The sequence below is a fragment of the Nerophis ophidion genome, linkage group LG19 (assembly GCF_033978795.1).
Source record: "Nerophis ophidion isolate RoL-2023_Sa linkage group LG19, RoL_Noph_v1.0, whole genome shotgun sequence".
Classification (NCBI taxonomy): Eukaryota; Metazoa; Chordata; class Actinopteri; order Syngnathiformes; family Syngnathidae; genus Nerophis; species Nerophis ophidion.
This window is the reverse complement of record NC_084629.1, coordinates 43,290,503-43,307,438: the sequence shown is the minus strand read 5'-3', so window position 1 is coordinate 43,307,438 and position 16,936 is coordinate 43,290,503. Positions and strand designations below refer to the sequence as shown.

The 16,936-nt window shown below is 39.3% G+C and overlaps 1 protein-coding gene across 3 annotated transcripts in view; it reads left to right on the top strand.

The window, feature by feature from the left end:
* Positions 1–16,936, top strand: part of ubr3 (ubiquitin protein ligase E3 component n-recognin 3) — a 79,241-nt gene that overhangs the window by 48,289 nt on the left and 14,016 nt on the right. For all 3 annotated transcript variants that reach the window (XM_061880059.1, XM_061880058.1, XM_061880061.1), the window contains 5 exons: positions 28–164; positions 7,214–7,299; positions 10,387–10,492; positions 12,403–12,503; positions 16,166–16,290. In XM_061880059.1, the coding sequence (XP_061736043.1) occupies positions 28–164; positions 7,214–7,299; positions 10,387–10,492; positions 12,403–12,503; positions 16,166–16,290 (555 nt within the window). The remainder of the gene's footprint in view (positions 1–27; positions 165–7,213; positions 7,300–10,386; positions 10,493–12,402; positions 12,504–16,165; positions 16,291–16,936) is intronic.

Sequence of the window (16,936 nt, the reverse complement as noted above, 5' to 3'; positions counted from 1 at the left end):
CAGGATTCTAATCATTTTCTTTCTTAGACGGAGTCCAACTTGAGTAAAGAGATGGAGCTGGTCATTGAAGACATCAAGAACACGACCCAGAAGAAGTACATGGATTACGGCAAGAACCCGGGCTCTCCTGATGGTGACTTCCTTTTCCTGTATTCGGTGGCAAGGTAAGAATCAATTTGCTGTGCGACACTCACTAAATGCACAAAACTATTGAAAAAGTTCTTCCTTTACGTCTATGACAAGTAAAAGATATAGGGGATGTTTATTTCAAACATGTACACAGTTTTTATATGATGCATCACACGTCATTCAATCTATTGGGGCAGTGTGGCTCAGAAGGTAGAGCGACCAACCAGAAACTTTAGGGTTCCTGGTTCGAATCCAGCTTCCGCCATCTAAGTTATGTCCTTGGACGAGACACTTCACACACCTTGCTCCCAGTGCCTGCCACACTGGTTTAAATGTAGATCATGTGTTTCTCCATGTCAACGCTTTAAACACTAACTAGAGAAAAGTAATTATATCAATATAATTTGTGGCTCGTTTGGTAGAGAGGCTGTGCCAGCAACTTGAGGGTTTTATCCCCGCTTCCGCCATCCTCGTCGCTGCCATTGTGTCCTTGGCCAAGATACTTTACCCACCTGCTCCCAGAGCCACTTAAAGTGCTTTAAATGTAGCTTAGATCAGTGAAGGTATGCCAAGGGGTACATGAGATTTTTTTTTTAATCTTATAAAAATAGCAACAATTCATAAATCCTTTATGAATATATTTATTGAAACATGAATGTAAGTTCATAAACTGTGAAAAGAAATGCAACAATGCAATATTCAGTGTTGACAGCTGGATTTTTTTTGTGGACATGTTCCATAAATATTGATGTTAAACATTTCTTTTCTTGTGAAGAAATGTTTAGAAGTAAGTTGATGAATCCAGATGGATCTCTATTACAATCCCCAAGGAGGGCACTTTAAGTTGATGATTACTTCTATGTGTAGACTTCTTTATTTATAATTGAATCACTTGTTTATTTTTCAACACTTTTTTTCAGTTATTTTTTAATGTTTTTTTCCCAATTAGTTGAAGAAAGACCACTACAAATGAGCAATAGTTTGCCCTGTTATACTATTTATTAAATCAGAAAGTGATGACATAGTGCTGTATTTTACTTCTTTATCTCTTTCTTTTAACCAAAAATGCTTTGCTCTGATTAGGGGGTACTTGAATTAAAGAAAGGTTCACAGGGGTTACATCACTGAAAAAAGGCTGAGAACCACTGACTTAGATTATGTTTTTACTGTGTAAAGCACTTTGAGTCTCTAAATACAAGCGCTATATAAATATATTTTACTTCACTTCACTAATAATCTGTGAAGACTGCTTGTGGGAATTCATGTCTATTAGACAGACTACTTTTTAATGATGTCCTCTGTTTACGTTAATGTGTCTACTCTGCATACGGCTGAGTGATAAAACAATAACAATAACATTTTGCAAACCAACTTTTCTTCGATTGTAATGAGAGACAATTTTGTATTAATTTGTCCCCATTCTCAAAGACATTGGACTAGCCTGCTAAAGACCAGTGCAGCAAGATCAACACTAAGAAAGTGAAAAAGAGCTCTCACTCTGTCATGAGACCTGGTCTGGTGAGGTGTGTGATGTTAGCGGCTTTAATTACTGGGGATAGGAGGAAATATAGCCATCAAAACCTGTAAAATGCTCACAATTAACTTTGAGACATGTCAGAAGTTAGTTTATAGTTTGAATAAGTATGAATGTTGTCTTGTTTTAACGTTTTTATTTGTTAAGTGTAACATCCATCCATCCATCCATTTTCTACCACCTGTCCCTTTTTGGGGTCGTGCATCTGTCTAATTCAGATATGCCGTCACTTCTGGATGTGTTTTGCCCAATAAATGTAATCTTTGCATCTGTATAGTGACATATTACAAAACCCCAAACACAGTGAAGTCAGGTTGTGTAAATGCTAAATAAAAAGAGAATACAACAAATCCTTTTCAACTTGTATTCAATTGAATAGACTGCAAAGACACATTTTTTCATGTTCACACTGAGAAACTTGTTTTTTTTTTGTAAATAATCATGAACTTAGAATTTAATGGCAGCAACACATTGCAAAACATTTTCAAAGGAGCATTTTTACCAGTGTGTTACATGGCCTTTCCTTTGAACAACACTCAGTGCAGGTTTGGGAACTGTGGAGACACATTTTTGAAGTGGAATTCTTTCCCACTCTTGCTTGATGTACAGCTTAAGTTGTTCAACAGTCTCCTGCCTCAAATTTTAGCCTTCACACATTTTCAATGTCTGGACTACAGGGAGGCCAGTCTAGTACCCGCACTCTTTTACATTGGCTTGGCATTGTCTTGCTGAAATAAGCAGGGGCGTCCATGATAACATTGCTTGGATGGCAGCATATGTTGCTCCAAAAGCTGTATGTACCTTTCAGCATTAATGGTGCCTTCACAGATGTGTAAGTTACCCATGCCTGGGTCACTAATACACCCCCATACCATCACACATGTTGCCTTTTACACTTTGCACCAAGGACTGGATGGTTCTTTTCCTCTTTGTTCCGAAGGACACAACATTCACAGTTTCCAAAAACAATATGAAATGTGGACCACAGAACACTTACACTTTGCATCAGTCATCATCTGCATCTGAGCGCGGGCTCAGCGAAGCGTTTCTGGATGTTGTTGATAAATGGCTTTGGCTTTGCATAGTAGAGTTTTAACTTGCACTTACAGATGTAGCGACCAACCGTAGTTACTGACAGTGGTTTTATGAAGTGTTCCTGAGCCCATGTGGTGATATTCTTTACACACTGTCGCTTTTTGATGCAGCACCGCCTGAGGGATCGAAGGTCACAGGCATTCAATGTTGGTTTTCAGCCATGCCGCTTACGTGCAGTGATTTCTCCAGATTCTCGAAACCTTTTGATGATATTACGGAGTGTAGATGGTGAAATCCCTAAATTCTTTGCAATAGCTGGTTTCAGAAATGTTGTTCTTCAAGAATTTGCTCAGGCATTTGTTGACAAAGTGGTGACCCTCGCCCCTTCCTTGTTTGTGAATGAGTGAGCATTGCACGGAAGCTGCTTTTATAGCCAATCATGGCACCCACCTGTTCCCAATGAGCCTGTTCCCTTGTGGGATGTTCCAAATAAGTCTTTGATGAGCATTCCTCAACTTTCTCACTCTTTTTTGCCACTTGTGCCAGCTTTTTTGAAACATGTTGCAGGCATGAAAATCCAAATGAGCTATTACTTGCAAAAAATAACAGTTTTCCAGTTCCACTAATTAATGTCTTGTCTTTGCAGTCTATTCAATTGAATATAAGTTGAAAAGGATTTGTTGTATTCTCTTTTTATTTAGCATTTACACAATGTGACAACTTCACTGCTTTTGGCTTTTGTAAATAACTTCCTGTTCTGTGGTTAGATAAGGCTTAAAACATGAGATAATGTTGCACATTTTATAATGCAAATGGTTGTTCCTGTGTCTAACACAGCGTTGGTGTATGTGTGTACCGAGCAGCCTTCCACTTAGAATAGAATAGCGTTTTATAGTCATTATTGCAGTGAACAGGTTCAAGGAACAACAAAATTGGAGCAGATCCCCTAAGGTGCACATACAATATGGTAATATAAATAGTAAAAAAAGGTACAAATGAGAGATGTATCTATATATATATATATATGTATATATCCACACAGATGCATACATATGAATATATACATACACATACATATAACATTATGGCACATTATACACCGAAAAAAATAAAAATAAATTAAAAACATGACACATGAGGACATGATGGACATATTGTGCTCACTCGGTGCCTGTTTAATACTACTATGGCTCTTGGGTAAAAGCTGTTTTTTAGTCTATTTGTGCTCGCTTTTAGCACCCTGTGGCATCTGCCCGAGGGTGGCAGTTCCAGGTGGCTGTGCCCGGGGTGGAATGAGTCTTTCAGGATGCTCTGTGCTTTCCTGAGACAGCGAGAGCTGTACAGGTCAGCCAGGGAGGGGAGGTGGCGTCCGATGATCTTCTGGGCGGTCTTTATGACCCTCTGGAGCGCCGTGCAGCTGCTGAAGCACACGCAGATGCAGTAGGTCAGGATGCTCTCAATGGAGCACCGGTAGGACACCAGCAGTTCCTGAGAGAGGTGCTTGTTCCTGAGTATTCTCAGGAAGTGCAGTCTCTGGTGTGCCTTTTTGATGGTAGCCGTGGTGTTGGTGCTCCAGGATAGGTCGTCGGGCAGGTGGACTCCCAGGAAGCGGAAGTCGGAGACCCTCTCCACGCAGTCACCGCTGATGATCAGGGGCAGGATGTCTGTTTTTATTCCTCCTGAAGTCTATGACCAGCTCCTTGGTCTTGGAGGTCTTCAGGGCCAGGTTGTTGACTGTTGTTGGCACTTGTGTACATTTCACTTAAACCAGTGGTTCCCCAAGTACCACCTCAGAAAAACCTTGGCTCTCCATCTACCACTATAATGACAACATCAAAACACACTAACCTAATATTCATTCAAACAAAGCTGAGGTTTTATTAAACATATATAATTAATGTTGTTGACCACACAGTTTTAACAGTATTACTTTGAATATAGGAAATATAGTTACTAGTCACTTAAGGTGATTCTTTAGCGTACCACTCGTGGTACACGTACTACAGTTTGAGAATAACTGATTCAAACAATGGCTTTAATGATAAATGGGTTGTATTTGTATAGCGCTTTTCTACCCTTTTTTAAAGAGCCCAAAGCGCTTTGACAGTATTTTCACATTTGCCCATTAACACACACTGATGGTGGGAGCTGCCATGCAAGGCGCTCACCAGGGCCCATCAGGAGCAAGGGTGAAGTGTCTTGCCCAAAGACACAACGGACGTGACTAGGATGGTAGAAGGTGGGGATTGAACCAGTAACCCTCAGATTGCTGGCACAGCCACTCTACCAACTTCGCCACGCCGTCCCCTGTTTTTACTATTAATAGTAATAACATGCATATAGCCATTGAGTGAATAAATGACATTTGTGTGTAAATATTATACCGTAAGATACTGTACGTTATCTGAAACGGTTGTATCAAGTTATACAGCTCTGTCATGTTCAAACCCTGACAAAAAAATATTACATTCAATCAAAAATACGCTTCTGATGTCTTCACATTTCACTTATTAGCAATGTAACATTTAAACATGATAAAAATAGTGATTTTGTTTGTGGAAAAAATATGATATCATATCGCCCAGCTATCTGTATGTCTGCACGGTAACGCCTTTGATACAGAAGTGACATTCAATAAAACCTGCCTTTGATAAACTTGATAATAATAATAATGATAATTAATACAAGAGGCCTATCAAAAGTTCTTCTTTTACAAATATAATTGTTAGGTTTGAATTCCACTGTGAGCGATTCATGGATTTACTTAAATACAAGGTGTACCTCATTTTGTGGCTGAGTACACATGGATTAGTTTTAGGGATGCACCGAAATAAAAATTTGTGGCAGAAGCCGAATAAAATTTAAACGCTTGGCCGAATACCGAATAATGAATGCAGTTTTTCACAATTTTTTTAATATTGCATAAATAGCCTAGAATAAATATTTAGACATGTTTTTCAAAGAAAGTAATTTTTTATTGAATATTGACATTTTTTTAATATTCCAGGAGTCTTTGCTTTTCAAAAAAAGCACAATTTTTCATTTATATTAGGCCTTCAAACAAAAAATGCATTCCAAAAAAAAATCAAAGTGCATTAAAGTGGATAAACCCACAACAAATGAATTATTGTCCTTTTGGCAAAAGTCTGCTTAGCCACAGTAGATATGCTAATAATGTAAACAGAAGGCTTAAGTAAATCTCAATTAAGTGTGTGCTTGTAACCTCATACACTTATACAGGTAGCCTACACAACAGGCTAATAATGTAAACAGAAGGCTCAAGTAAATCTCAATAAGTGTGTGCTTGTAACCTCATACACTTATACAGGTACACAACATATCCCAACGTCACTGCACGTTGGTTGATTGCGTCACCGCGTCAAAAACTTGCGTCACACGCCACTATTCGGCCTTGTTTTTAACTCATTCCACCGAAGGCCGAATGTGGCTTTTTTTTGCCATATCCGGCCGAATATATTCGGTTACCGATTAATCGGTGCATCCCTAATTAGTTTTCTTTCTTCACAAAGCTGTTGGGTTTGGTTAATGGTGATTATTTTTTTTTTAATTTAAACTTTTCTGCAAATGTTGTATGAACACTAGTAGCATTATTAAGCATCTCACTTAGCGGTGTCTGTCATTTGTACTGTTTCACTTTCCAAATGGGTAATTGTGGCACTGGTGAGCATATTGTTTTCTTTCAACCCCTCCTCTTATTTGAGAAAGTTAGTATTTATGTCCGCCTTCCCACCATCTGCTAACTCGTCACTTCCGATTGACCTTGGGCTCCCTGTCTGGTCTCTGTTCTATTCCCCCAAAAATTCTCTGCTTTTTTTTAAGTGTAATCTTTTGCTCACCCAATGCCATGGTCCTCTCAGCCCTTCACCCTGAATACAATTCCTTAAGTGTGCGTATGGGTGCCTGTTGGCTCTCTGAAGTTCAATGAATAGCGCAAATTGCCTAAGAAGTGGAAAATTCCTCTGTCACAGGGGTGCTCTTATCAGCAAAGCCAGATGGAGCTTGGTTGTAGCTGTATTATCTATGTGAAATTGCTTCCCCCCACCCCCACCACCCTCTCAGGGAACCCAAGGATTTGCCCTCATTGAAAAGAAATGGCTAGTGGAAACAGACGTGTACAGATCACTTTTATTTTAGTAGTGCCTATCGATTGTCAGCATCTATGTACTGTTAAAGGTTTGGTTAAGTGCTTCCCTCTTTGCTTATTGGTGGAGTACCAATTGGCTTTTATTGTACATTTGGCAGGAAAAATTAACAATGAGCATTTTTGGGGGAAGTACTGCAAAAAACAAAATGCAAAGTGATGTCCTACTTCCTACATTGTTTCCTCATGGTCATCTGTTTGGCTGAATGATCCAAAACTGTCTGTTGTTTATGTCTTGCAAGTGGGTTCTTATTGCAGGTGACGAGAACATCCAAGCACTCTGAGAAATGTAATGGAAAGAAACCATAAAGATTGTTTCTACTAGTATATTCTCTTTCTCTCTCTCTTTTCAGGACCAACCTGGAATTGGAACTTGTGCACCGGGGAGGAAACCTTTGTTGTGGGGGGGCCAGTGCAGCTGCCAAGCGCTCATGTCTTAGTAAGTATTTATGCATACCCTCTGTCTCTTCATGTGTCTAAACAAATAGTCTGCGTCCGTCTCTTTCAAATGAATATGATATCAGTACATGTAAAGGTCATTTAAAACAAAATGAAAACCTACAACAAACACAATAGAATGAGAATAATGCTGGCAAATATGGTTGTGCGTCAATCCTTTGTATCAAATTGTCAGATGGCGAGATCCTACTCATCAGTCTGTGTCACTCCAGAGCCATAAAAAGACAAAAGAAAACAAAAGGACCATTAACAATAGCAGTCAAGGATAGATGCTATCTTAACTGATGGCCCAGGTGTCATGGCCGACAAGGTCATATACTGCAACTGGGAGGGGTAGAGGTGGTCTTGGCTTACAAGCTTGAATCTTTGTATCGTTACAAGCATACACAGTAACGGCTTAGATCTACACATTCAATCAATAGGTAATATTCCTGCAGATGAGTGACTGCCTCCCGTGCTATTTTTAGTGTGGAAATGAACCTGTCAAAGTTGAGGCTGCTGCAGAGAAATGGGCTGTCACCGCTGAGTGGCTGCAAGGAGATTTTACACTCAAGCCTTGACATTTTTCTCAGCTACATTAACCATGTAGTCATGCACACATGTACTCAGTACTAGTCTTCAGTCTTCTTGATTTGAGGGAAACTGACTGGTGTACTCTAATTGTAACTATGAATTGTATCTGAAACACACAGGATGTGTGCAAATATCTGCATTACTCCCAGGGTCAGGAATGTAGCCCAGTCATCATCTGCAGAAATGTCATTTCAACAATTTTAGTCTCAGCGGTGCCATAACATGTGTATTGTATTTTGCCCAGCAGCTAGCCTTGGTGCTGAATGTGACTCAGTATTCAGTGTTTTTACTAAGCCCGACTGGGAACATGCTGTTTAGTGTGTCTATTGATGCTAATGAGCTATTTTTATCCTGTCTCTGACAAAGTATGTGGCTATAAAAAGCTATAGTGCACATCTGCTTGTCATATATGTGGTTTGTGCAGCCCTTTGAGACACTAGTGATTTAGGGCTATATAAGTAAACATTGATTGATTGATTGATATATGTGCTTTAACTTTGCACTTGTTCAATATAAAACATGGCAGACAACAATGTATATAATATTTGGGGTGGGGTCGACACAAACCTTTCTAGCCAGAACTAGACTTTACTTACTAAACTTAATGCGCATTCACTTTTTTTATTTTATACTTTTGGAGTTTCCAGTGGCTCTGTTTGCTTAAAAGTGGCCCTTGGTGAGGCATTGTATTACATCGTTTTCTTCCAGTGATCTGTTTCCGTCTGGATGTGACTTGTTAATTTGTCAAAAAACAAAACCCCAAAACATTACCGCCTAGACAGAGCCTTATTCTGTCCTTGGGCAAGAAATCTCCTGCTGCTCCTGACGATCTCAATGAATAAAGTAACATTATAAAAACTCTTTAAAATACACATTTATTCACATAAAGCTTACATGTTGTTTTAATCCGGTTTAGGCTTTTTATTAAAAATGGCTAATTTTGTCAGTTCACTTGCCCTGCCATAGATCTTTGCTGTTATGCATATTGTAGTGGCTGTAGTTTAATTAGTATGATTGATTTATTCCAACAAAACACAATAGTGCTATACATATGTAAAATATTCCTGCCAAGAAAAGTGTGCAAGATCTGCATTGGAATTAACGGTGTACTTCTTTGGCTGTTCCTGAATCTACCTGTGGAGGGCAGTGTTGCTCCAACCACTGAACATTCCTCTTTCTTTTTCTTATAAAAAAAACCTTAGTGTTACTGGAAGTACTGTTATTGGTTTCAGTGTTCATATTTGTTAACATTAGGGTTGATTTTGATCATGGTGGTAAAGATATTCAGATATTGGAAAAATCGGTTTTAGACCTGATATATTGCTGTATATAGATTTTATAAATATAGTTGTCTGTTTATCGTGGCTAATTGGTTCCAGACCATACTGTATTGAACAAATATCAATTTTTAATTGAATATTTTCATTGTTGGAGCAAAAAAACTGTTCATGACATTCTAAATATGTTTTTTTTTAACATTATCTGAGCCCTTTAAACATGAAATAAGACCCACAGAGTCACCTATGGTAGCCTTGAATGTGATCTACTGCACTCACCGGTAAGCTGAAGGTTCCCTCAAAGCATCGTTTCTATAGCCATCTTCCGGCTCCTACAACATGGCCACGATGTGGAACTACTTAATCACAGCCTGGATAATCCCTTTTGACAGTTGTAACTTGTGGGGAAGATTAGTCGCCGTGTTGCTGTTACTGTCACGCTTAACACGGAAACAAAATTCCCGCTTGGTGAATATCTTTATCAATTGCAACAACATAATAATAGAAAAAAAAGACAAATACTACACACTTTCTCCTCATTTAATGTGTTTTCTTTATTTTCATGACTATTTACATTGTAGATTGTCACATCAAGACTATGAATGAACGCACTTAACAAAAAGAAGGTGAAATAACTGAAAACATGTTTAATATATCAAAAGAGCCACCCTTTGTTCTGTTTACTGCTTTGAACACTCTTGGGATTCTCTCTTCGAGATTCCAGCACACCTGTAAAGTGAAAACCATTTTAGGGCACTACCTCTTGAAGCTCATGGAGAGAATGCCAAGAGTGTGCAAAGCAAGTAAGGGTGGCTATTTTGAAGAAACTAGAATATAAAACATCATTTCAGTTATTCCACCATTTTTTGTTAAGTACATAACTCCACATGTGTTCATTCCTAGTTTGATGTGACAATCTACAATGTAAATAGTCATGAAAATGAAAAAAACACATTGAATGAGAAGGTGTGTCCTAGCGTTTGGCATTTACTGTTTATAAGAGTCAATTGAGGCCAAAAAATGCTTAGAAAGTCAGCCACGTCGTGAAGTATTTGAAGCACGACGTGACTAGTCCTGCAGTTACAGGTTTGCCTATCACATATGTTGCTTTGGGATACTATTCTGGTGGTAGTCAAACCACCAAGGTTGCAGCTATTTAAAGTACAGCTTGCTTATCAGATAATTTAGTAAAACAACATTTTCCTCCTCTCCTTCAGACCAGTTGTTCCACGTGTTGGCCATGCACATGCGTCTGTACAGCATTGACTCAGCCTACAACCCATGGACCAAGCTGACTCAACTTACACAGAACAAAGAGGCAGAGTGAGTGGCATTCTTCTTTTTTTCTAAAGCCCCCAACAAACATCACAACCTCCTGTTGCTCCCTCACATCATCGACAAAGCAATCAAAGGACCTTTCTTAAAACACCAGCCCTCCTGCTACCGTGACACATTTTTCCGCCACACAAAGAAGAGCTAAATTCAGAAAAGGAACCATGCGCTGTTTCCATAGCTACCGGTAATTGCTACATCTGGCAAATTACCGGGCACTCCACAGAGAGCAAAATGGCTGTCTAATTCACTGGACCGAGAACAACTGTGCTGAACATCCACTAGCAGCGCAGCACTTTAGCCCCCACTTGTCCATTGCTTTGCTCTCTTTTCTGTTTTCAGTCACCGAGTGCATGATCATGGTCTAAAGACATGTTGCTGCTCTAAACAATAAAGAGCTCCTCCTTCCTTGTGCTTTTACGCTTGTTACGCTAAAAGTGCTCACAGGCTTTCAGTATTCTCACAGGAGCCGTTTGGTGTTTAAAAATAGCATGTTGATGTTTGGGGAGCAGTGTCGTTGACACCCTGAGGCAGTCAAGATGAACCAGTCTATCTAAATCAGTGGTTCTTAATCTTGTTGGAAGTACAGAACCCCACCGGTTTTATTTGCGCGTTCACCGAACCCTTCTTTAGTGAAAAGTGAATATATTTATATAGCGCTTTTCTCTAGTGAGTCAAAGCGCTTTACATAGTGAAACCCAATATCTAAGTTACATTTTCAAACCAGTGTGGGTGGCAGGTGGCTAAAGTGTCTTGCCCAAGGACACAACGGCAGTGGGGCTCGAACCTGGAACTCTCAAGTTGCTGGCACGGCCACTCTACCAACCGAGCTATATATAAAATATAAAATATATTTATTTATATATATAAAATAAATAAAATGTTTTGGGATTTTTTCAAATTCAAGACAGAGATATGTTTTTGGTAACACTTTAGTATGGGGAAAATATTCCAAGTAACAAAGACTTAATTTAGAGTTATTTGGAGACTAGGGGAACATATTGTATGTAATAAAGACTTAATTTAGAGTTATTCGGTTAGAGGGTTAAAGGTTATAAAAATGCCATGCCGAATAAGGCATTAATAAGCACTTAATAATGACTAGTTAAGAGCCAATATGTTACTAATTTGCATGTTAATGAGCAACTAATTAATGGTGAATATGTTCCCCATACAAAGGTGTAACCATGTTTTTTTTTTACTGGTGCACAAAATGAAGCGTGCATGAACATCACCTTCTTCAAACAACAAAACCAACAGTGCATCAACTCATAATAAATTACACATATGCAAATCAGTCAGCCGTTGCCGTATCCGTAATACGCCGATAGGGAGAAGTTTGTATTTACACGATGAGTCGGGTGTGTTTTGACCTCCACCTAACCCTTGAGCCCGACTCACCGAACCCCCAGGGTTGGATCGAACCCAGGTTAAGAACCACTGATTTAAGTAAAACCCAGATATATGTTTTACATGCACTAAATGCATTTCAACTATTTTTATAGCTCAACAGAAGAGGAATATATTTTTTACTGCCCATGCTGTGCACTGTGGTCCTGGCAGAGTGGAGTGCTCCATCCATAAAGGTTTTCCGTCAGTGCACTGTGGAATTAACCGCTGAGTGCTTTAGTAATGGAGGGTATTATTCCTTAAGTGCAGTCCCTCTCATTCAAAACCTCTGAGGCCTCTGGAGAGAGCACAGTTTAATTGTCAACAGAAGAAGAAGACATTTCATTTAAAATGTCTCATAACAATGCTTTAACTAGGGATGCATTAAGTAAACATGATGTATTCATGGTTTTGTTAGGAAGAAACATAGACCTCAGCTTTATGAAAACAATCTGACATATATGAAGATGTAGGACTTTGTTTATTTAAAAACTCTTTCACTTGTTTTGCAGTGGTTTTGACGAGGAAAGTCCTGAGGTACCCATGTTGTTTAGAGATGTCCCTACCTTGCTGATTATCTTTGTGCTGACCATGCCTCAGCCTTTGCGAAAAGGTACAGTTCCTGCGTCATCACTCTGCAACACACATCTCAGTGGTTAGGAAGACATTTCACATACACTAGGGCCGTCTAACTGGAGGATCTGGAATGACACCGTACCGGCCCCGGAGTTCAGTGTAAAACTTGGGAGACAAACATTTTTGCTGCAAATTCCTAAAAACCCTAGGGTGCTCCTGTTGTAAAGAAGAACTTGGACTACTGTAAACAGATCTTTGCATTTACATTTTAAACTGGCTAGCAAACAGAACACCGGGGTCCTAACTTGGAATTTACAGAACTGAGGCGCTCCACATGGCACCCCTTACGTCCCCTTCTTTTTTAGCAGTTAAATTTTTTTTCAAAATATGTTTTGCTATATATTTATTTATTTAAGATGCAGTCAGTAATCATTTGTTTAACTTCATTCGTTATACTAGTAGTGTTCCTCGAGCTTTCATTTTAGTACCTATCTTTTTTGTCATTTGGGTTATTTAACTGGTGGCCCGCAAGTTCAGTTCAAAAACTTGTGAAGGACTCTCTTTTTTTGCAGCAAATTCTTTAAAACACTAGAGGGCTGTCTTATAGATGATATTGGACTAACGTTTTTGCAGAAAGTCCTTAAAAACACCAGAACCTTAGTTAATATCCTTATATTTACATTGTAACCTTGCTATCAAACATAAGACTTGGGATTTACATAACTGAGGCGTTCCTCAAGGCACCCCTTTAAACCCTCTCCTATTTAGCAATTAACATTTTTCCGTAATGTGTTTTATATAACTATGGTATTGCTGCAGCTTGTTTCCAGATGCATCCATTCATCCATTTTCCACCGCTTGTCCCTATCAGAGTGGCGGGGGGTTCTGGAGCCCATTTGTTCAACTGAATTACTTATGCCAGTGGTGTTCCTGGCCTGCAAGTTTAGTTCAAAAACTTGTGAAAAACTCACATTTTTGCAACAGATTCTTAAAAGCACGAGAGTGCCGTCATAGAGATGGTATATGACTAACTTTTTTGCAGAAAGTCCTTAAAAACACCAGAGTCCTAGTTAATATCCCTGACATATAAATACCTGCCAGATGTTTTTGTTCTGTCCCAGACTGTACGAGCAACTCTGATGTACTTGTACCAGTCATTTCATTGTTGTTTTCTCCCTTACCTGCATATTCTAACAACTTTAAAGGCCTACTGAAATGAGATGTTCTTATTCAAACGGGGATAGCAGGTCCATTCTATGTGTCATACTTAAACATTTTGCGATATTGCCATATTTTTGCTGAAACGATTTAGTAGAGAACATCGACGATAAAGTTCACAACTTTTGGTCGCTAATAAAAAAGCCTTGCCTGTACCGGAAGTAGCAGACGATGACGTCACAAGGGTGAGGGTTCCTCACGTCCTCACATTGTTTATAATGGGAGCCTCCAGCAGCAAGAGCTATTTGGACCGAGAAAACGACAATGTCCCTATTGTTTTGAGCGAGGATGAAGGATTCGTGGATGATGATATTGATAGCAAAGGACTAGAAAAATAAAGTTAAAAAAATAAAAAGGCGATTACATTGGGACAGATTCAGATGTTTTTAGACACATTTACTAGGATAATTCTGGGAAATCCCTTATCTTTCTATTGTGTTGCTAGTGTTTTTAGTGAGTTTAAATAGTACCTGATAGTCGGAGGAGTGTGTCCACGGGTGTCTTGACGCCAGTGTCTGAGGGAAGTCGACGGCAGCTGCATGGACGGCGCAAGCTCAGCTGATCTCCGGTAAGAGGCGACTTTTTACCAGAATTTTCTCACCGAAACCTGCCGGTTGACATTTGGTCGGGAACATTGTTCGCTTGACCGCTCTGATTCATCGTAAAGCTTCACTTCCGGGAATTTTAAACAAGGAAACACCATGTGTTTGTGTGGCTAAAGGCTAAAGCTTCCCACCTCCATCTTTCTACTTTGACTTCTCCATTATTAATTGAACAAATTGCAAAAGATTCAGCAACACAGATGTCCAGAATACTGTGTAATTGCGCGATAAAAAGAGACAACTTTTAGCCGCAAATGGTGCGGCGCTAATATGTCCCCTCCAACCAATAACGTCACAAACACGCGTCATCATTCCGCGACGTTTTCAACAAAAAACTCCGTGGGAAATTTTAAATTGTGATTTAGTAAACTAAACGGGCCGTATTGGCATGTGTTGCAATGTTAATATTTCATCATTGATATATAAACTATCAGACTGCGTGGTCGCTAGTAGTGGCTTTCAGTAGGCCTTTAATTTTGCATTTGTTTTCAGACTATACATAAAATAAAAACTTAATTTGTCAGAGTAATAGTGAATTCTAACAGTTGTCTATTAGATCTTATTTATTTAAACTCTTGCGAGGAGCAGTCTGAGGTGTAACAGGACTTTTTTTGTCTTTCTTTGCTAGAAGATATGCACTCACTCTGAACTACATTACCTACACCTTTATGTGCACAGTCTATAAGGCAAGCATGTAACTACAATCTGACATTTTAAACAAGTGCAAGGTTAACATCGAATCTGGTCCTCCTTTGATCTGTGATAAAGCAATGTGATTAGTGTGCTCCTGTGCAGGCCAGAAGACAGATACTTGTACAGCCTACATTTCTGTTCTCTAACTCCTTGGTGTGTCCTTCTTCAGCTCGATGCAGTATCTCCTTCATGGACCACCTAAAGAGCTCTCTGACAGGCTGCAGTCATGTTTAATGACTCATTTCATTACCGCCTCAGTTTGATTGACCGTTTTCAAGGACGAGCAGAAATTCGAGTTGAATTAGAAAGTTTTATTTTTCCTTTCTTCATTTTAAATAGCAGATAGGTATGCCATTTGCCATTCTCATAATCCAATAACTATTGATCCATGATGACTGAACAGACACAACTCATGTTATTGTGACTTTCGTTTTACTTAATAATAATAATAATAATATATTTTATTTGTAAAAAAGCACTTTACGTTGAGCAAACAACCTCAAAGTGCCACAGTGTAAAAAAAATAGTAATACTAATAAAGATAATAAAAATAAAAGAAATATAAAACTAGAAACAGCCCAATAGCTAAAACCAGCATGTATATCTATAAAACGTCTTTTTTAAAGAGAAGAGTTTTTAAGCCTTTTTTAAAAGCATCCACAGTCTGAGGTGCCCTCAGGTGGTCAGGTAGAGTGTTCCACAGACTGGAAGCAGCGGAGCAGGAAGCCCGGTCTCCCATAGTTCACAGCTTTGTCCGTGGAGGTTGGAGGAGGATAGTCTGTTTGGAGCGGAGGTGTCATGTGAAGGATTTGGGGGTGAGCAGTGCTTTGAGGTAGACAGGGACATTTCCGTGGAGGCACTTGTGAGTCAGTAGGGAGTTTTTGAATGAAATCTCGAGTTGAACAGGAAGGGATTTGAGAGTTGGTGTGATGTGGTATTTCCGCACTCATCAGGATCCTCGCAGCACTATTCTGTATGTACTGCAGCTTCTGGATCTTCTTGCTGGGGATCCCGACAAGAAGTGCGTTGCAGTAGTCGAGCCTTGTATATAGATTAAACCACAATGGCCTTAGTTAAAAGGGAAAACAATACATGGATGCACAGCCACCTTTGTAGAATCCTAAAGTGCTATTTCACCTTCATCTTGAGTATCATGTGACTGTTTGGCCATGTCTTTCACCTGTAGAGCACTTTACCTGTCTGGTGAAGATGCTGTACAACCTGCAGTTCATCCAGGCTCTGGCTGCCCTCTCAACCAAGATGAGCCCAGAAGAAAGGCAGGCCTGGAACACATCTGGGGCAATCAAAAAGGTAAAAGGGTGTTTTCTACAAATCAAGATTTGAACACAATCTAAGATTTTGTCCAGAAATGGGCTTGTGTCCTGCTCTCCATGCAGACTCAGTCCTGCCTCCCTGTATCCATCTTACAATCTCCATTAATCATTTATTTATGACCTGGTATTGAGACAAATTAAGCCATTTACCATTTTCATTTATGTTCTCTCCACAGGCGACAGTATCGATCTTTATTATCTGGAAAAACGTGACTGCTGTAGTGTTGCATTAATTGACTATTTGTCTTCACCCAATTAAATCTGAATTAGTGAGCGGCTTGCTTGAATGTCAAACGACAAATAGGTGAACCCCTCCCCTAGAGTAGGTTGCTTCCATCTATAATAAGCATGTGAAATCTACCCAGTAAACAATCATAAATGATGATGCAGACATTAACACACATCTTTTATGACTTTCATTGATTATAATGCAGTTTTAAGAAGGATGAAACTCTTGGTGTTCCCTACATTTTTGACAAAGGAGAGCAGATGCGATAAGACTGTTGTGTTATATTCTTTTATTTTCAGTGGGATAAATGCTTGTAGATCTTGCTTTGTTCAACCCCGCCGCCCAGCAAGCTGATTTTATATGGGAAGACACGTTTTGCACTGTTGTGTAGAAT